This window comes from Peromyscus leucopus, chromosome 16_21, assembly GCF_004664715.2.
Source record: "Peromyscus leucopus breed LL Stock chromosome 16_21, UCI_PerLeu_2.1, whole genome shotgun sequence".
Taxonomy (NCBI): domain Eukaryota; kingdom Metazoa; phylum Chordata; class Mammalia; order Rodentia; family Cricetidae; genus Peromyscus; species Peromyscus leucopus.
In genome coordinates this window covers 60,422,152-60,443,370 of record NC_051084.1, presented here as the reverse complement: position 1 = coordinate 60,443,370, position 21,219 = coordinate 60,422,152, and the positions used below count along the sequence as shown (strand labels likewise).

General features: G+C 41.2%; 1 protein-coding gene across 2 annotated transcripts in view; it reads right to left on the bottom strand.

Annotated features, from left to right (window-relative positions):
- Positions 1 to 20,743, bottom strand: part of Kcnq5 (potassium voltage-gated channel subfamily Q member 5) — a 543,303-nt gene extending 522,560 nt beyond the window's left edge. For both annotated transcript variants that reach the window (XM_028868060.2, XM_028868061.2), the window contains exon 1: positions 19,937 to 20,743. In XM_028868060.2, the coding sequence (XP_028723893.1) occupies positions 19,937 to 20,337 (401 nt within the window). In that variant the 5' untranslated portion in view covers positions 20,338 to 20,743. The remainder of the gene's footprint in view (positions 1 to 19,936) is intronic.
- Between the last annotated feature and the right edge of the window lie 476 nt (positions 20,744 to 21,219).

Here is a 21,219-nt window from a genome sequence, read left to right as displayed (position 1 = left end):
GTATCAATAAGTCAGAAAGATCCAGGGAAACTCGAGTTGGATAAGGTAGGAATAGTACAGAGGCGGACCAGTGTCTAATTTAAGCTTCCCCTAATCCCGGAGATTATCACCAAGCAAAAATGGGCTTTGTGTGAAAGCCAAGAAAGTGAAGAGGAAAGTGAAGAGTGAAAGAGGAAGGTGAGGCAGGGGAAAGAGAGAGAGGCAGATGAGAGTGGGACTCAGAGTTGGAGAGAATGATTCAGAGGATAATATCCCACTCTTCTCAGTAAGCACGTCATTAAAACTTCTTCACCTTCAGAAGCATCTAACTAAAAAAAGACGGCAGGTCACGGAGCTCCCTCACGCCGCTTCTGTCTCAAGGGCTTCTGAAGTTACCTACGCATTATAGAAAGTTTGGGTTCCTTTTAATTTGCCAGAGATTATTTGATGTGTTTCTTAATTCATAAACAGTGTGTTATTGTTTACACATGGGGACGTCATGAAACATTTTTTTAAAAAAAAGATATGAGTGTGAGCGTGTACACTGAGGCAAAATGAAGAGGTGCTGAGGGAGATGGAAGCGGCTTCTAAAATGTTGCTGACCCCATCAGAAAAGAAATCTGTAATTCATGAATAAAATATAATTTGAGTTTTACATCAGCATTATAAATGTGCTTATTGAGTGTAAGTTTTTTTTAAATGTTATTGCATTATAAAATTTAATGGAAAATTTTTACTTTCCCTTAAAAATAAACTCAAATGCCACAGACATTTCCCCCAAATTCCAGCTGTCTGCTCAGTCCGCTTGCGTCTCCAGAACAGTTTTATTTTTCCTCCATTGGTAGTTTGAAGGTATACCCTTTGATATATAACACCACTTTAAAGGGGTTAACCGAATTTAGACTTTTTCCAGTAGAATAGGCAGTTTATTTTCACATAATTGAGGTACACATTGCAACATTATTGTTTAAATTGAAAAACTTTCATTGCTAGTTAAAACCTGTCATCTTAATGAAAGGATAGACTTCTAAAGCAAACAAGGCTTAGTCCAACAATTTAACAAGTATATTAGTGTGAGCATGAAATGCGAAGTTTTGGAAGATCCAGACATAGGTGGGAATAAGTTCTAGTAAAAATATTTTTACATTGTACCACTCCCTGTGTGTTGCATTTTTCCTCCTATGTTGGTTTTTCCACTGGGGCCGTCATAGCCCAAGTATAAGACTTTCCAAATCCAGATCTACCCATCACTCTGTGCTATCTGCCCCAGTATCTCTCCACCTATCTTTTCATCTACTCATCCCTTCTTTCTTCCAGTCATTCTGTTCAGCTACACGGGCATTAGTCTCGTACCCACCAGCTGTTTGGTCTTGTATTAGGTACTAGAGACTAGAAACGAATGGAGTATTTCCTCTCTTGAAGATTTTATAGTACAGATTGACATTTAATGGGATAATGAGAGTGCATTAAGAGGCAGCTACATTAAATATATGAACAGGCATGAGACTAAGACTAAGAAAGCAGAGGTCTCCCCAATTCCCCCACCTCCATATAGAAAATACATTTACAACTCACAGATGAATTCGGTAAGGTTTTCTCTTTTGCTTTTAGCTCCTCTTTCAGTCCTCCTTCACCTCACACGTACTCAACTTGGCTGTCTGTTGTCTTCCCCCATGTCCCCAGGGGACTAGTTTCTGCATATGTCATTGTCATGGCATCTCTCAGGCCATGCCACGCCCTGTGCATGCCAACGTTTCTCCCTTATGACTGAAACTACCTGAGGACATGACCTAGCGGTTTCGGCTTCATATCGCTCATAGTCACCATGTATCAGTGTGATAAATTCTCAAAAGGAAAAGAGACATAATCTATCTGCCATCTGTGGTTTCCACATGGGTGATGGATTCAATGGATTCAAGTACTGAAATGTGTGAAGAGAAATTGTGTCTGCACTAAATGTAGTCTCTTCATAGTCATTAGTCCTTAAATAATACAACAGAACAACTACTTATACAATGTTGACATTCTATTGATATTATAAGTAATTTAACAGTTATTTAAGGTATGTTGAAGGATGTGTGTAGGTTAAATACAAACTGTATGGAATATGACAATAATATTTGATTATCTGAAACTAATTTCTAGTATATACAGAGGGACAATAAGAGGACACAGAGACGTGCTCCCCCAATTTCTAAGATGTTGCTCTTTTTTTCTTTTCTTCTACAAAGGTAAGAATTTTAAGTATTTTCTCTTTAAAGTGGATTTTTCCCTAGAGGGAACTGCATTCATTTAGTCTCCTGGCAGAGAAAACAATAAAGTGTTAAGATGCTTAAGCCAGTTTGAAAATGTTCTGGAATTTCTAGTTTCCTTTCCCTGCTTTTTACACAGCTCTATAAATATGGGCCTAATCTGAAAGTCAGCTCGAAAAGCACATTTTAATGTACTTGCAGCATTTTTTCTTGCACTTCAGTTGAGTAGGCAGGCTTTAAAAATCTGTGCTAATATTACATCTATTTACATTGATTGCTTTAAAATAGTTATCCATGAGTTACCAGTTTTATATACTTAAGCTAGTCGACCAGAGAAGAAATGGTTAAGGTAAATTATTGGATTGTGGATTGTCAATTACAGGTTGAATGATAGAATGCAGATTAGATGTTAGAAAGAGGTCAAGAAAAAAAATCTTAGTTTCTATCTCACATCAGTGTGTTTTAATTATCTGATTACAGCCAAAATCCGTATTTGTTGACATGTATGAGAGATAATTGAAAATGGAGTTTGGTTTTTAAAAAGTTATTGAGCACTTAAGTCTCAAACAAACATATATATGAGTCAGGAGAAAATGGAAGCATTTGCGGGGGGGGGGGGGGCGCTGTATTATCTATACCTGGTTGCCAGTCAATGCAATATTTACTCACTCAGTGAAGCAACTTCCTGGGAGCTCATATCTGCTTGCCTCTTTGTGAATGAGAAGTGTGAAGGTCACAGTGTTTCATTCCTTAGTCATAGTCTGTACTAGTGGTCATGGTTCAACCCAAGAACTCTCTTGTCATCTGATTGGGTTTCTTTTTTTCACATAAGAAGCTTCAGGTAAACCATACCGTCCTAAATTATTGAACTTAGATAACAGGTTGATGGACTTTCTATGCCCAAAGTTTCACTCCTTAAGCATGAAACATTGAAAAAAATAATAACCATGTCAAGAGCTGACTGTATATTTTGGTCATTTGTGCTCCAAGATTGGTGTTTATAAACAATATCTAAATTAGCAAACTTATAGACTCTTTGAGTCACACAAACTCTTTGCTGGGTCTGCAGTGCCCATGACTGAATATATTTGCAGACACTACACCACTAGCTGTCTCCACCGGGGATTTAAACAACTTCCTCTAAGGCAGTGGTTCTCAACCTTCCTAAGGCCCTGACCCTTCAGTACAGTTCCTCATGTTGTGGTGACCCTCAACCATAAAAATATTTTTCTTGCTACTCTGTAATTACAATTTTGCTACTTTTATGAGTCATAATGTAAAAGTCTGTGTTTTCTGTTGGTCTTTAGGTGACCGCTATGAAAGGGTCAATTCAATCCTCGGGGGTCTCAACCTACAGGTTGAGAACCTCTGCCCTTAGACAATATGTTTATTCACGGGATTCTAAACTAATGTTTTCAGATCTCATGTTAGATCAACTTTTGGAAATGTATACAATCATGTGTAGGCTCACATGTGTACATGCTTGTTTAAGGGCATAATGAATAATTTGGTTTTACTTTGCAATATGTTCTGCAAAAGACTCTGAGTAAAAGCATTTGGAAAGTTAGCCCTTAATCGCCACTAACTATTCATGCATGACCAATATGTCACTCATTTTCAGCATTGCTCTGCTGCTGCCCATCTGTAAGCAGGACAAGGTCAGTGCTCCAACACAGACCTCCCTAAGCATCATTCATTAGTCTGGCCAAAGGAAGTCATGCCTTAATTTTACTAAAAACTTACATTGCTCAGAAAAAGTCATATCTTAAACATATTTAAAAAAACTCATTTTTTCTCAGGTGACTAATATGATTCAGCACACACTGAAAACACGGGAAGCTCAGAAATAAAACCGAATCTTAATATCATCAGTTTGGAAGATTAGTTCAGGAAAATACCTCCCTTTGGGGGATTGTCTCCATACATACATATTTTGCCTTTGCTTTTTTTTCCCCCTCTTCAGAGATATTTGAAACACAAAAGGTCTGAGAAAAATAAAATGAATGTTTACATAGGCCCCCACACATATAAACACTTATTTTGTTGTATTTTCTCAGAGTTAAGTTCATTTTATTTCTAAAGAATTATTACATTTGGATTTTGTAGGAACCACTACCTGTGCTCTCCCAACTCCATCACCCACAGCTATACTCATAGATACCAAGTGTCCTTTTTAAATATTAAAAAGATGTTTTACACATACACACATGCTAGGTAATCCATGAAATCAGTTTCACTGGTTTTGAATACTGTATAGTCTCTTTCACACTGCAAAAATTCATCCCATATTTCACCCCCCTTTTTTTTGTTAGAGGCATGATTCATGGCTATAAAGTCCAGAATGGCACTACACCCTAAAGCTTCTCGACTCAGCCTCCTGAGAGCTGAGTTTGCAATCATGTGTTGGGCATGCATGTCTGCCTGTACTCATTTAGTTTTAATTCAACATTAAGTTTTAGAGGTATCAATATTGATTAAGTAGCTCTAGTTTATCCATCTCTATTACCACATGCCATTTACTGTATGACCCTGTCCACTGTTTACTTATCATTTTCTGTGTGAGCTTTACTCTATTAACAATGATGTGGGTATTCTAAGTGGGTCTCATGTGCCATTTGCATGGGATCCCATGGTCCCCTCCTACCAACAGTGATGAGAAGTAACCCTCTTTTCTCATAAATAGGACTCTAACCTTTCCAATGTATAAGAATCATCCTCTACAACACGGTGTCCATGGTGGCTGTCTTTATGCTTGAATCACGTCTGTTGTCAATACTCATTTAATTCAGTTGTCACAGTTTTCTCTATGTGGCAGTTGTTGTACATGTCTCAACCTCCTTATGATGTAATTAGTGTTCCCTGAGTGCAGGTTTTGTCATATGCACATTCACAGGTTCTATGTTCTTCATAGGTCTTTGAGATTTATTGAGTGAATAAATGAAATAGTTTCAATGGCAATTAATTACATAAGGTGTGACATGGCTATAGACAATATTCCATTTAAGTTTTCTATTGCACCACCCTTGTTAACTACATGGAATGTCATTTTATCCATATTGTTTTTCTTTTTTAATGCTTACTATCAATACTAAGCTCTAATGGCAGAGAGGTACTCCCATGGGAACTTAGGAATAAAGACAATAAATTTGCCACACACAAATTTGCATTCCTTTCTTTTCACAAAGAGCTGTTTGCTTCCTATAGATGGAGAGGGGTGCTTGTAAGCCCACTCGTGGGATACACAGCTGTCAGCAAACCAGAAAGCTTGGTAAGGACACTACGGAGTCTCTGAGCCTCAGGTTCAAGCCCCACCCCCACTCTCTCCTCATCTTAAGGCATCGCCTTTCTATTTTTCTTTTTATTCTAGGTCAGTTCTATTCTCCTCTGTTTCTTGAATATCTTTTCTACTTACTTTATACTTACTTGCTTGTCCCTTCCAACTCACCTCACATTCTCACTCACTTTAAACAGTGATATCCTTTCTACTTCAACTCTAGGGATAACTGCCTCACCAGGCATGTCTCCATAGTCACCTGCCTACAGGACAAGGACACACAAGAGAAAACATTGGGTCACATAGAAATCATTTTCAGCATTTTGGACTTGAGATCACTGTTGGAATTATTCAATTACGTGCTTGTAGCATGAGAACATCATGGACCGATTGAGAAATAAATGTGAATTATTGGTGTTCCCATAAAAATTGTTTGCAGTGGCCTCCAGATCTGCAGTACTTGACTACAGCTCTGTTTTTCTGTGCTTATCTTTACCAAGACAGCTTCTGTTGATAGTTTTATTCTGCTTATAGTTCTTCCTATAGGGGAAAAAAGCAAGACCATTATTATAGCTTTAATGATCCTAATTAATTTGAGGGTTTTGCAGGGCTAGTAAATAAGATGAACCTCTTACAATGTAATGAAAGCAATAGTGACTTGTATCTTGGTACTCACGGGTATGAACGGATGATGCTGTATAATGAGGACAACCTGACTAGGGTATGAACTTGTCTTTGGGCAATAGTGTCACCTTATAATGGAGCAACTAATATTAAACCAGTTTCAGAGACCTCTGTCCCAGGTAAATGACATCCCAAGTTCCAGTAAACCTAGGTTGGTAGAATACAGGCCATCTATGCACAGCTTCTCATCATCAAAGGTCTCTTCCTGGATAATCTGTTCACAGAAACAGCAGTAGAGTATATATACCCACAGACATGCACATACCTTTCCCAAAAACCTCTGTGGTTCTTCAGGCATGAGACCACCAATAACTACAAGCTGTTCCACTTGAGCAGAACTGTCATAGTTAGTGAAGGAAATAAACATTTTAGAACTTTTACTATTTTTATTTTTAGAGGTACATATATTTATGAAACTTACTCTTAAAATAAACTCACCATTTGTTGCTGAAATTAGTCACACAAACCTTGTTTATGTTTTCAAATGAAGGGGTGTTTTCACACATTTTGAATATGTATGTGTACATGCATAGAAACATATGTAAAAGACAGTATTCTTGATATTTAAGAAGAGCTAGAAGGATGCACTGTTGTCCGAAATCCAAGTACACAACATACTGAACTATCTAACAGTCTATTGAAGACACCAACACTAATTTATCCAGTCTGTAATTAAATATGGACTGGCTTTATGTGCCTTCTTCATATACTGTCAGCTTAGCCTTAGCTTTCTACTAACCAAGGGTGCACCACATCACAGAAGTTACCCAGAGGGAAGTAGAAATCTCTACATTAACTGGGGTGGCGTGTGTGAGAGAATTTTAGGGAAGCCAGAAGTACTTTCTCTTCAAGTTTTCTTTCAATAAAAGAAAATAGCATTGTTATATATGCAGGAAGGAAATATGACACAAAAGTTGAAACTTTCCTCTGTTTCCTGAAACAACATGTTCAAAATGTCAAGATTTCAAAAATATTCCAAGAAACCTATCATGCTGAGCCAGAAATGGATGCTTTTGATTATGAATATCCTGGGGAAGATGGTGGCCAACAGCTCTTGGTGGGACCTATCTTGAAGTCAGTGGAGGCCAATCTAAGAAAGTAAGTACTCATCTGCTACTATGAGGCAAAAGCAGCAAGCCCAGATACTGGAGGTCTACGTGAAGAGAACCTCCAGACCATGGTTAATGCTTCCCTTCATAAAGTTACAGAATCAGTGATGTTGCTTGTTTCCCATTGATTGTTTTAATTCTGACAACCTGTTAGAAGAGTTTAAACAAGAGTATTATAGATGTTAAGTGCCCTTAATCCCTGGATCCTTGAGTTCTAGAAGACAAGACAACATAACATGATAGAAATTACTTACTCTGAGAACTCATGAGACATGGTGCTAAGTCATTCTACAACACTGCCTCTGCAAAATTATACAAGCTAAGTTTCCAAGAATTCCAGTGGGGGATCTCTGTCTAGTTCAAAAAGAACTTTCTAATACCTCCCAGAAAATGTGCAGAGCATCCTCTAAGAATGGGTAAGGGAGATGGTAGGAGACAGAAAGACAGGAGACTCAGAAGAAGAAGGTATTTGTGATATACACATTTTTTAAACGTATTGTAGAACAGAAGCACACACCGTATATGTATGCATTGCTAATCCTCACTACACACAGATTCAATATTTGAATATTCATTACAGCCCACAGACTCAATAAGGTACTTTTTAAAAATGTCATCTGTAGGTATGTGAGGAACAGCCCACAATTCAGGTCTCCTGCTGCATGTTTCCAGTTAACGCTGAGCAAGGCTAAAGGACTACCAAATGTTCCTAAAGTGGAGAGGGTTGTGATGTGCCTTATGAAGAAAATATGTGAGGTACTTTAAGCTTCAGTGGTATTGATTATGAACTCAGTGTTACTAAACCATAAGTATATGTATATACAGGCATGCACACACACACACACACATACACACACACACACACACACACACACTCCTACATAAGAAGAGAGAGTCATTCATTACCCAGGAATGCTTTGTCACATCTTCCAACACTTCATCCCCTGCTTTTTTTATTATTATTTAATTAGTTGTAATTCATTTACTCATTCCAAACATGTATTGATCGTAATTTTAATTCTCTCTTTCTGGTGTCTTGTTCATTTCAAGTACTCTAGTTTTCCTTTTAGGACAGACTTTCCTTGTGGTTTACTATATATTTGGACAGCCCTAGCACTGCTTGGAGAAACTCAAGGTTTAGCTTGGCCCTGCTGCTTCTTAATGCACTGTTCTCCTTCCTCTCTTCACTCATTTAGTTGTCAGTTTCACGGTCTAATCTGTCTCCTCTGTCACCCCACCCCCACGCCAACAGTGTCTGGTGCCTGATCTCAAGCTCTTTAGAATGCTTGGCCTTTATCAGCTTCTCCCTTGCTGATTGTGGCTTTAAGCTCCCACCAGATTTTCCTACTGGCAAAGAAAGTTCTCCATTGCTCTCTAACCCCAGGTTTGCTTTCTAGCTACACATTATACTTCAGGAGACTCCTTCCTCTCAGGTGTTCTTGGAGATGCTAATTGCTGGGTCCATACACAACATCCTTGCTGTGTTGTCCGCCCCACCCCCCACCCCGCTTTTGTCCAGGACACAGAGTCCCTTTCCTGTGTAACCTGATGTCCCCTAACACGTGGTGCTGCAGAAGCTCCTAGATGCCTGACTTGTCCGCTGGTTTCTAGCTACCCTCATTTATCCTGGCTTTCTACTTTGCTGCGTCTTTTTATAGTTCTACATGCACAGTGTTATCTTTCTTCTTTGCAATACTTTAACAGACTTGCAGTTGTTTGAGACTTGCCCTCCTATGGGTATTGCTGCAAGGCTGTAGTTTTTTTTGTTTTTTCCCTATCTTATCCCCTGAAATGACAGTTTTCTCTCCCTGCACTCTTTATCCAGCACCTTCACTATCTCTTCATTTAACACATCTTCACTGTCAAATGATAATCCTCCCCAAAGCTCAAATAAGCCACCTGTACACCCCATCTCTGTGTATGTGGTTGGAATCTTGAGAACTTTGATTCTTTCGTCCCCTTTGCTTGTGAGCTGCTAACTAAGGAAAAAGAGCTCCTGTTCTTCCTCTGGAATCTCCCCATTCTCCCTTTTTTAAGTTTGAAGATGGAGTGATCTGGTTGACACTTGGTCATGCTATGTGGCTTCTGCACTGTCAGTTGTTACTCTGGAGAAACTAACTGACTGGCTTTGCATGTTGTCCTTGAAGCAAATATAACAAGACCCAATAGATGACTGTGAAGAAGTCTCTTAAATATCCTATGACATGCTTTGGAAATCTATATTAAGACTACAGCATTGGAATCAACAACAACCCAGATGGAGAAGGAGAAGAAAAAGAAGAAGAGGAAGAGGAAGAGGAAGAAGAGGAGTCGAGTATTTATTCTTTTATGGAGGGAAAAATTCTATGATTTCTCTGAAGATAGTGAATTGTGTTATCTATCCTTTGGTTAAAAGGATATTATCTTTTCTTCAGCATAGTGTAATAGTTTTTTGACCATTCTTATTTATACTTGTTTAGTTTACTTCACCTTATACTGTCTATAAACTTATTTTTATTATCTCCTTCCAGCCCTGGAGCCTAGAATAAAACTCCGTATCCATGAGCTCTGAAAAACAGCTCTCAGCAACATGACCTAACTAGTTTAAAAACAGGAATTTGTGAAGTAACTCATCAGGTCCAACACTGGATACCATAGCTTGGGAACCATGTAAGGGAATTTTTCTTGGTAGAGATGCTGTGAAGGTAGCACTTACATTTTCAGTGGAGTGATGAGAAAATTATGCAAAGAGAGAGAAGAGAATGAGAGACTCCTGAGCATGGTCACACCAAACTGGTGGCCTAAATCAGTCTAGAAGTCAACATGCTCAACACAAATGTAATGACTGGGTGACTTCTGTCTTAATGTAGGCACTATTTGTTCCACCTTTGGAAGAACTGCATGGTCATCTCAGTGTGAGGATAAAATGAGATTGTTACCTACAGTGCCTGAGTTCAGTGGGAAGAGCATAATCCTTCCATTGTTCTGACTCCTTGCTGGCTCTGAACCTAAAGCAGCAGTCTAGCTTTCTTCTAAATACTTGAATATTCATTTGATATTCATTACTGTCAAACAGTAGCCTGTAAATTAGTTCCATTTCTTCTACTTGTCAACATCTACATGAATAACAACAGTAACTTCTGAATTCGGGAGCATACGCTGAAGATTTTAAATGGGGTCCCTAAGAGTCATTATTATTACTATTGTACTTCTGTGACCTATGCATTTGGTAAACTGAAATAAACCTACATCATTTTATCACTCTACATTAGAGGTTCTCCTATGATAAACATGCATTTTCAAGGCCATATATTAGCCTTCCAGTTACAAGGAAAATGCAGATTTCTGGTGCCAGATTATACATATTTTTCTTGAATATCGAAACTCCTAATGACTAAGACAGAGTATTCAGTAGATATTTTTGAGTTCAATGCCACTTGCCCAAGTTTAGTTTGTTTCCCTTACATCTTGCTATTGCTCTATCCCATTCCCTATTTCCTCTTCTACCCTTAATTGCAGTTATTATCCAGGTATTCATCATGGCCTACTAACGTTCTATTTACTGCTTTCCTTATAATTTTATCTCCAGTATTTTAAAGCAGCATCCACAAGCTACTGTAAACACACAGTCAGAAATGCCACCAAAAACTGAGAATCTCCAAAGTTAAACTCATTTTTATCACCTCTTACATCCGTTAACTTGTTATGCCACTGAAGTCCTGGTCTCACTTAATGGCCCACTGTCTATATAACAACCCAACCCAATTACCAGAAACAACAAATCTATCTCTCTTTTATCTTCTATATTTGATAATTCACAAATACCATTCCAATATAGTACCATTTTTTTTTCTTCTCTTGCATCATTTCCCCAGTCTGCATCCTAGTTCAATAACAGTTTCAAAACTGACCATCTCTGCTTTCAAGCTCCTTCAAGCCATCATTTGTAGTTTCAGCCGACTGGTACACTCAGATGAGAGCTAGTGATCATTGCATGTGCTGGTACATGCTTGTAATCCCAGGACTCAGGTGTCAGCCTGGGCTTAATAGAGATGTAGAGACCAACCTTCACTATGTCAGGAGACTCCATTAACAAAGAAAGAAAGAAAGAAAGAAAGAAAGAAAGAAAGAAAGAAAGAAAGAAAAGAAAGAAAGAAAAGAAAGAAAGAAAGGAGGGAGGGAGGGAGGGAGGGAGAGAGGGAGGGAGGGAGGGAGGGAGGGAGGGAGGGAGGGAGGGAGGGAGGGAAATAAGGAAAAGAGTAAATGAAAAGAGAAAAATAGAGAAGTCATTATGGTTTACCTTAGTTCTATCTCTTTCAAAGACAGTCCAATATGTAAAAGTAAAATCCTAGAATTTTAGAATGGAAATACATATTATTCCTAATTTTATTAACAGTTTCAAAAGCAGTTACCACACTAATGGAAGTATGTGTATTTTAAATATTATAGATACACACAGTTCTCACATACAACACTACTATTATATTTTAATCTACCCTGTTCCTATTTCACAAATTAAGAAAGCTGGTATGGAAAGCATCTCACTCCTGGCTATCAAATCAGTAGGAGCAAAGCTGAGGTCGAATTTGAACCTAATCGTGTACTTCTGTGAATCATCCGCTTTGTGGAATGACTAGCATTGAACACATTATCTTCTGTGGCTTTAAGGTACATGAGAAACTGGATCTATGGCTACAGATCAGGACATATGAACTGCAACATTACAGTAATAAAAGATCATCCTGCCATAGAGTAAAGAAGAAACAGTCTAGAATAGCCTCATGAGTGTTACAAAGGGGATAATGCCCAACGTGACTGCGTTTGCAAAAGCCATATCTCTTCATGTACAGTTAAAATCAATTAACTTTAAAATTACCTGGTAACTTAAATAACTGAATGAATTTAAGGTTTTTCTTCTTTTCACTCAACTGGCTCATTTGACTTTCCATGGTGTAACAAAGGAAAGACAAACTCTCTGATGATGAACGCAGTGTGTGTATTCATGCTGTTAGCTTAACCATGTGTGCAGTCTAAATATGCACTAGTATACATACACACATAATAGAAAAGTAAAAATGATTTTCAAATTTGAGAATTGCTGAGTTAACCAACATTTAGGAAACTCCGTCTTCTGACAAACTCATACAAAAGATGTTAAAAGGATCACTAGGAATTTCACTAATAATGAAAAAAAATATAGTTACATTCCAATCTTGCAACCAAGTAGAACATTGAAGAGCACACCTATAAGCTTGAAGAAAATGAAAAATAAAACGTAAGTGTGGACACATCACCCAGCATAAATGACTGTGGCTAGTCGATGTTTGGGTTTCCAGTAGTTTCACGCCACTGGGTTAGGGTAAAACATGCTCCGCTGGCATTTTCATTTGCCAAAACAGCCATTTGCAATTAAAAATTAATATTGGCATTACTTCTTTGCAAGCAATTACCAAAAGGCTTCTGGCTATCTTCCTCGTTTATAGTGCTTCTTGCACTACGGCTTGATTCCACTTTGAAATACTGTTCTCATATTTTTGCTTCTTTTATGCCATACTATTCTCAATGTTGATATATCAACAATTTTAACATCTTTAATTGGATGATGGACCTCAAGTATATTTTGGACCTCAAGTACAAAAGTATTTATTTGTATTTTAAAAAACAGACTGATTTGCCATGATATATATTATATTACTATATTAGCTGAATAAAAAGCAGTATAAATTGAGCCCCTATGCACCGAAGGGGAATAAGTAGTTTTTAACGAATGCATTTTAAACAAAATGCAAATTTCAGTTCCTATAGATACAGACTTAATTTGGAACAGAATTCTTATGCAAATAATAAACAATTAATTAGGTCTAATGGCATCAGACACAGAAAATAATCAGTAGAGTAAAATTTCATCTACCAGATGGGAACTAGTATAGTCTAGAGAGTTGGAATATCGGTAAATGAAATAAGATGCACACATGGATCACAGCTATGCAAAAGAGAGTTCTTGGTGTTAGTGACTCAGGAGGGGGACTGTAGTTTTAGGGATTATATGCACATGGAATGGAGAGAGGTAATGAACAGGGTCCTTCTCCAATCAGAGGAGTGCTGTACTAAATATTGGAAAGGTGACTTTAGCTATGGTGTGGCGCATAGAACTTGAAGAGTAGGGCATGATGTTATAGCCATGAATCAGGAGCTCAGAACTGAGGAGGGGGAATGATTAAAATATCAGATAACTTTGCATTCCAAATACTTGGTTGCTTCTGTGATAGTACTTTAGAATCATTCTATTTCACTCTCTCACTTGGGTCACAGACACTATTATGCCCATGCATAGATGAAGAATCAGAAACCCAAAGGCTCAAATGATTGCTCCACATCAGTTACTTAGAAAAGCTAGAGGTCAAGCAATCACCTTCTGAGGTACTTCTAGCATCTCCATGAAAATGGCAAAGACCTGGTATTTCTTTTAGTTTTGGCTTACCTAAGACTTCCGCATGGAGTACTTCCAAAGAAAACTACTTCCTCACTCAAGTTAGCACTTAACAAGGCTCTGTTAGATGCATGAGACCTTGTTAAATAATTAAGATTCAGAATTAAGTATACTTTCTATTCAGGAAGTTTTCCCTCATACTGAAGATCTAGGGCAAGATGACATCACCACTACAAAGGTGAATGAAGCACCATTATTATACTATTCATGGCATCCCCAGAATGCAATGGAATCTAAGACAATCTACCTCATCCATACCAACTGCCTGGAAAGGTGCTTAAGAAGTTGCCTTTGTATTGTAGTTTGAAGAAATAATAAAAATTGGAAATATATATTGAAAATTCAGGGTACACTGAGTGGGAAAAATTCAACAGCATAGCATGAACAAAAGGATAGTCATGAAACACAGGACAAAGTAGGCCAGCAAGGCTAGTAATCAGGAGAATGGGATCTTGGGGTGTGTGTGACTATAATTAAGCCAAAGCGATGACATGAGGGACTTGTAAACTGTTCCAAGGGACTGGAGTCTAATTTATATAGCTACTAACCACACATCCATGTACTAAAATCATACTTACGACTTGTGTCATTCCAAATAGACTTCGGCTACAAAAGCCTTGTTCTTCAAGAACATCATTCAGAAGAAATCTAGTGAAATCTCATCAAATTCCTAGCTTCTGGATGGTGGTTCTATTACACAGTTCTAGATCTATCTTCCAATTCTTTTTTTTTTTTTTTTTGGTTTTTTGAGACAGGGTTTCTCTGTGTAGCTTTGTGCCTTTCCTGGGACTCACTTGGTAGCCCAGGCTGGCCTCGAACTCACAGAGATCCGCCTGCCTCTGCCTCCCTAGTGCTGGGATTAAAGGCATGCGCCACCACCGCCCGGCCTATCTTCCAATTCTTACTCATTCATCCTTTTACTGGTGTCCCTAGTCCATCCCATTGTTTTTTCATTCCTTGTTTTAATTACCATAAGCTGATAAAGGTTTCAAAATCTAGGTATAGGATCAAGACATTTATATTAACCTCAAGATGTTTTAAACACATTGATTCTTTCAAAATATTTTCTTATTCAACTTCTATGTGCTTGAAATTCTAGAGGTTGCTGACCTAAAGCCAATAAGACAAGACTAAGGCTGGGTCCTGGTCCCATGCCTTACAATAGTCACTCAAATGATTGAGAATGCCTGAGATTCTACTTGAACAAATCTGAACTCTTTACATTTCTGTCAACTTGGGTCTTCCCAGTTTGCCATATAAATTACTGAATGACACTTCTATTTCCCAAATCACAGGTTAGAATCAGCCTCATTAACCCCCTTGGATGGGTGGAAACATGCAATCAATTCTGTATCTTTAACATTTTTTTTAAAGAAATGGCTAGAGTACTTGGCCCTAAATGGGACATCACACCTCTACCCTTAACCAGCAAAGCTCTGGAGCATCAAATAAGAGGGTGCACAGAGATTCTAAGAGCCAGAGGTTGGGAGAACCTATGGCAACATGACACAGCACCATTGGGACACGACATAAACGCACATCAGGTGTGGTTGCCTGCGCAAGACCAAAGCAGTTAACATTCCAGCATGGATCGTGGATGGGTTCTCAAGACTCCATCCCAAACTGCAGAGTTATTATCAGCTGATAGGATGATAGGGAAGGAAACGTTTTCTTTAGGTTGTGCCTGCGCCAGTGGAGAGCCCTACACCAGTGGCATCCAGGCAACAAAAAACTGGAGTTATTAAAGAACAAGATATGAAGTTAGGATGGAAAAGGGGGAGGAGATTTAAGAGGAGTTGGGGGGATAGGGAGTGGGAATGCTCAAAATACATTGTACAAAAGTCTCAAAGAATGAATTTTAGAGGAAAAAGAAACATTTCTGACTGAATCTCCTTTTATCCCCACGGTTAACTCCCTTAGTTCCTTGGGCAATCATCTCTCCCCTTTCCTACAGCCCAGGACATAGAGAGCCAATAGACATTTTCAGGGTGAATTTGATAAAAATGGTAAGAAAGAATGGAATCCTTGTACAACTGTTACAGCCTAATTACACACCATACTGATTCCATTGTAAATTCCCTCTCCCAATTCATTTTCCCAACTAAGATGTAATTCTCTTGATTTTCGCCATTCATTAACCACTTCGGCCTACAAAATAAAGACAAGATTCCATGTCCATCATCATAGGCTACTAAAAATTAGCTGCATGCCCGCCCCCACACCCATCTTTTTCTTGAAGATGGCTTTATCCTGCAAGAAATTTAAAGTACTTACGGTGACTGTGCATCCTTGACCCCACACTTTCACTAAAGCTATTTTCTCTGTTAAGATTGCTCATTCCCCCTGTTCTGCCCACCTGAAACGGGCTACTTCGTTGTCCAAAGTCAGCCCATGTCTGACTCCCCCTTTGAAGACTGCTGGCTCTTCTGCTCTCCGTCACATTGTCTTCTCTTTTGCACGAAGCTTTGTAACTTATTTTCTCTGTCACAGTACTGATAGCATCATTCCACACTTGTTGAAATGCTTACAACCACCCAGTGCTGTTCCTCCTTGAAGTCAGGGGTCTTCATCTCATTAATTTGGAAATCAGCACATTCCTCAGACATTCAGATACGTGTAAACGAATAAGTCTATGAATGATATAATCATATTTGGCTTTTGTTAATAATACTTGCGTCAGAGTGGCAGCTATAAGGTTGGAAATAGCAGTAAGATGGTCAGGCTGCAGAGGAGAGGTTGAGAGAAACAGGGAGGGGCAGAGAAAGCAGCAAAGGACAGAGGAGATATATCTGGAAATATATTCCAAATTAAATGAGCAAAATTTAGTGATCAATTGGATGGTCAATAGTAGCTAGTAGAGTGTGTGTGGGGGGGGAGACTCCAGGGTCCCTAGCTTTGGTGAAATATTCTAGTTTGAAGTATTTATGAATTTTCACCCACAGTACTAAATCAGGCAAAGATAATTTGGGCAATGTGATGTTAGATGGAAACGTTGGCATGTATACATCTCTCAGGGTTTTCTGTGACAGGCCTCAGGACTGACCACATTTGCTATACTAATGCAAAATTACATTAAGAATCTTACCACGAACTCCTCTACAACTACCATAATTCTTCTAAATTTTCCCCAAAGAAGGGCAATTTAAAAGGAACAAACAACTCAAAGAAATCATCTCCTATTTTAAGAGCTCATCTAGTTAATTGTATCACAGCTGAAGACAGAACATACTGCTGCCCGGGGACTCCAAAAGAGCAGGAAGTGCCTGGATCGCCTAAGGCCCACAAATTCAGAGGAAGAAGTCACTTGAAGCAGGTCACCGCTGTTCTTGCCAGCATCCTTACCAGTAGTCTGGGATATATACACGTAAGATCCCATTTTAGACCATTAAAATATCATTATAATAATTATTTTTACATATTTTAACACAAAATTCTCTTTACCTGAAGCATAATATTAAACATACTTCTCTTATTTCTTGGCAGTGGAAACACTGGGCTAACCAAGTAAATTCATCCCTGAAGTGCCTCATTAATCACAGTGTACTTGTTCTTGGCAAGGAGCTTAATACGCTACAAAAACTGTTATTAAAGTATGATTTGAGGATTCCCAGGCTGGCAGGGCATTAGTTAGTTACACCTCTCTAGAAATTATTTTCTTATAGTTTCCTGTAATGGTCTTATTAGACTTACAGCTCAAAGTAACCTTTCTTTGTTAATTTAATGTGTAAATTCCTGCTATTCAAAACCTCATTTAAAATCTAAGTAGCAATTAGCCCTCTTCTCCGCTCCCTCCCCCAGGCTCTGCAGTGGTGGTGGACCATCTCTCCAGAAGCTGACCCTGTTCTTTCTGATTTTGTGCTAATGTGAATCTTGCATCACCATGTAGCTAGGCTGCTCCAACTCTACAGCCTTAAGGCTCTTCGAAGTATCATGGAGAACTTTACATTAGCAGTACTGTGTTGACAAGCACATAACTTATGTTCAATTTACCACTGAATTCACTGAGAAAGCTGGTTAGCAGGCAAGTACTTAAACTAGAACCCTTTGAAAAATCATTTGGTAAAGTGAAGAAAAAAAAAAAAAAAAGCTAGAAGCCCATAACAACCAACTTAATAGCCAGACATCAAAAAGAAAATGTTGTATTTTGAGAAATTTTCATTCAAGTTCGTAAACAAGGCTTAGGAGACATCAGTATGTGCAACCACAGAGATTGTGTCCAGCCCCCTCTGAATCCATAACACGTAGTCCACCCAAATAAAACGCAATACATTGCATCACATTTAAAACTCAATCATGAATATTTTGATCATGTTCTAAAAATATCATCATCCATACTGTGGATATTTACTGCAAATTAAACCTCATCATTGCTAAAAATTTTCAGTATATTCTGACAGGTCAAAGTAATTTATTAGGCTCATTAAGTACTAGATTAATTGCACATCAACCCAAGGAGAGGAGCTTAACAAGTGTTCGGGGTGTTTCCCTATCATTAATTACATCCAAATCCATGTGACACTTCCGTCAACAAATAACAGAACTTATACTTTTGGAGGCAATGACTATACAAAACAACATTCCCTGCGTGTGCCTTGCAAACGCATAAAGCTGGCTGGAATCGTCCACCTAATCCTACATGTTCGCATCAATCTGGAACTGTAAAAATTTCCAGACACCAGGGCCCCAGAGTGCAGACTCCACCAATTTCCTGAGTTCTACCTGATCATATTCCAGGTCCACCTATTTACAAAACCAGTCCCTTCTCTCTGGTTATTATTATTTTTTAAGTTTCCTGGGTTGGTGCCAATTCTTCATTCCAGGGGAGGGATAAGTATAGGATGGTATGCCTCATTTCTGAAAGAATTTTTGTGTGTTCCAAACATACTTTACTAAGTAAGAAACAAGGAATCAGTCAGTATGTGCCTGCAACTTTCTCTGAAGGTCTCCCAAGGCTAATGTATTTCACTTTAACATAAGGAAGGAAGGGACAGAGAGGGTGCAAAAAGAGGACGAGTGTTCTTTAAAAACAGTAAATTAGACAGGGTGTAAAGGCATAAAAACAACTGTAAATCGTCCAGATAAACCCAACTCTAGCAGGAGATTGAATGAATGGACGTTGTGGGAAAAACAGTAGTAAACGTTAAAGCCACTGAAAGGTTTTTAATGCCTAAGGGAAAAATAAACATTTGCTTCCAATCATTTTCTCATTAAACATTCTCTGCTAGATGGAGAGGCTTACTACACACACACACAGACACACACACACACACACACACACACACACACACACACACACACACACACACCACTTTGTCTCAGCGCCTTAAATGCCAACTAAACCCGCTGCTTGATCCAGGTCAGAACTGGCTCCTTGAGTCTCTGCCATAGCACCTTGGGCCGTGCCTGTTCCTGAACCCAGGGATCCCCCACTTGCTGCTGCCGCTGAGTGGAGCAGAGCTTGGATCGCCCGCTAGCACTCAGGCCACCTCTCTGTGGCAAGGACTAAGGGCACTGACAGATTTTCCGTTAATGACAGCTGTGATGGTGGCCAAGCGTGTTTCCGGGCGGGCGCGCTTAAAACCTAGTCTCTCTCTCTCCACCATGTAGCAGCTTCCTCTGCTCGACCCTAGGGCGGACTGTGGACCCACCCTTCACCTCCTCTAGACTCCATTCCACCCCTATACACCCCTCCTATACACTCTCCAGCCTCAGGTTGGTGCACATCACCCCAGAGCGTTTCCCAGCTCCTGGGCGCCCCACTCAGTTAAGTTTACGTATGTCAAGACCCAATCACTCCGGATTATCTGAGTCGCCTAAATCCTGCTTCTGCCTTCAATCTCCCAGGTACCTGGAACTGCCTGGCAGTTCCTTGGGTGCTCTGGGGCAAAACGGTTCAAGCTGAACAAGTGCGAGAGGTGGGACAAGAGAGATGGAGGGTCTCCGGAGGGCCTATCACAAACACGTGCAAAGAAATAAAAACCACCACGTGTGTGTATATGTGTATGTGTGTGTGTATGTGTGTGTGTGCTCGCGCGCGCGCGTTTCCGCGCCTCAAGCCAGGGCGCGGGCTCCAAGCGCGTCCCGAGGGTCCAGGCGCAGGGGGCTCCCCATCAGCGGGCATGGCTTGGGGGTGGGGGGCACACGGGGGAAGGGGGCGCGGGTTACTCACACGAACGCGTGGTAGACGAACGCCCAGCCGCGGGGTCTCTCCAGCACGTTGTACAGATAGTTCTGCACCCGCCGGTACTTGACGTTGCGCCGACAGCTCTGGCTGCTGGTGTAGGAGAGCGGCTTCCCCAGCAGGCTCATCCGGGCCCCCTGCTTGCCCCGGCGGCTCTCTCTCAGGCCGCCGCCGCCTCCTCCGAGCGCCGCCGCGCGGGTGCCGAGCAGCAGCAGGCCGTCGCCCCTGGCGGCCGCCGAGTTCAGCAGCACCCTGCCGCGGCCGGACTCCACATCCTTCATGCCGCTGCCGGGGCGCCCCCCACCCGCCACGGCCGCCGCCGCCGCGCCGCTCCTCACCCAGAGCCCGGCGGCACCGCCCTCCTCTCCTCCCGCGTGGTGGCGGGGCATGGCATCACCACCGGCACGGCGAGGGGGGCGCCGGCGCCTGCGGCGGGGGCAGCGGCCTCATGGGCGCTTGCAGGTCGGCAGGAGGAAGCCCGCAGTCGACGGGGCGCCCCCCGGGGCGGACGAGCTCAGTGGCCTGGGGCTCCGGGCGGGGGCGGCAGGGTGTGCGGAGCAGGCCCCGGGGGGGTGTCCGGATTTCTGCCGCTGCCAATTCCAAATCCGGACCTGTTGGGGGCGTCACTTTGAGAGGTGTCCCTCGCTCTCCCTTAGTCCCGCGGCTGCCACTCCCTCCTCCCCCGAGTGTCCACGGGCCGGGCGGGAGGGGTGTGCGGGATGCCCCAAAGCACGCTCTCACGCGTGCACACCCAACCCCGGGTGGGCTCAGTCCATCCCCCTGCCCCCCGCAGAACACCGGCCTGATCCTAAGTCCGTCTCCCAGGCCGGAGTTTGGGTTGGTTCTTCCAGAGGCTTAGAGCTGTCCGGAGAGTGAAGTCCGCCCGGTGCCTCGTGAACAAACTGGACGAGCGGGTCTCTGGGTTTCTCCCGCCGCTATGCCGCGCCTGGTCCTGCCATCCTCCCGCAATGGGTGTGGGCAGGAGCGGCTCGGTCCTGCCCTCCAGGTGCTGGCTAGCCTCGGAGCGGGCCAGCAGGGGCGACGCTTCGGGCAGTGGCGCTTGGGTTCCCGCGCTGGAGACCAGTCCTCCGCAGTTCAATGGACACACCCGGAGACCGCCAGGCAGGGACCCAGCAGCTTCCAGCGACTCAATCCAGCCTGCAGCCTGTGACTTTCCATCCTAGCCTCAGACAGCATGCCCGAGAGTCACAGAACATCCTTCCCATCCCCAGGGATGGGGTGTGGGGAGGGCGTACAACTCCAAAGTGGCT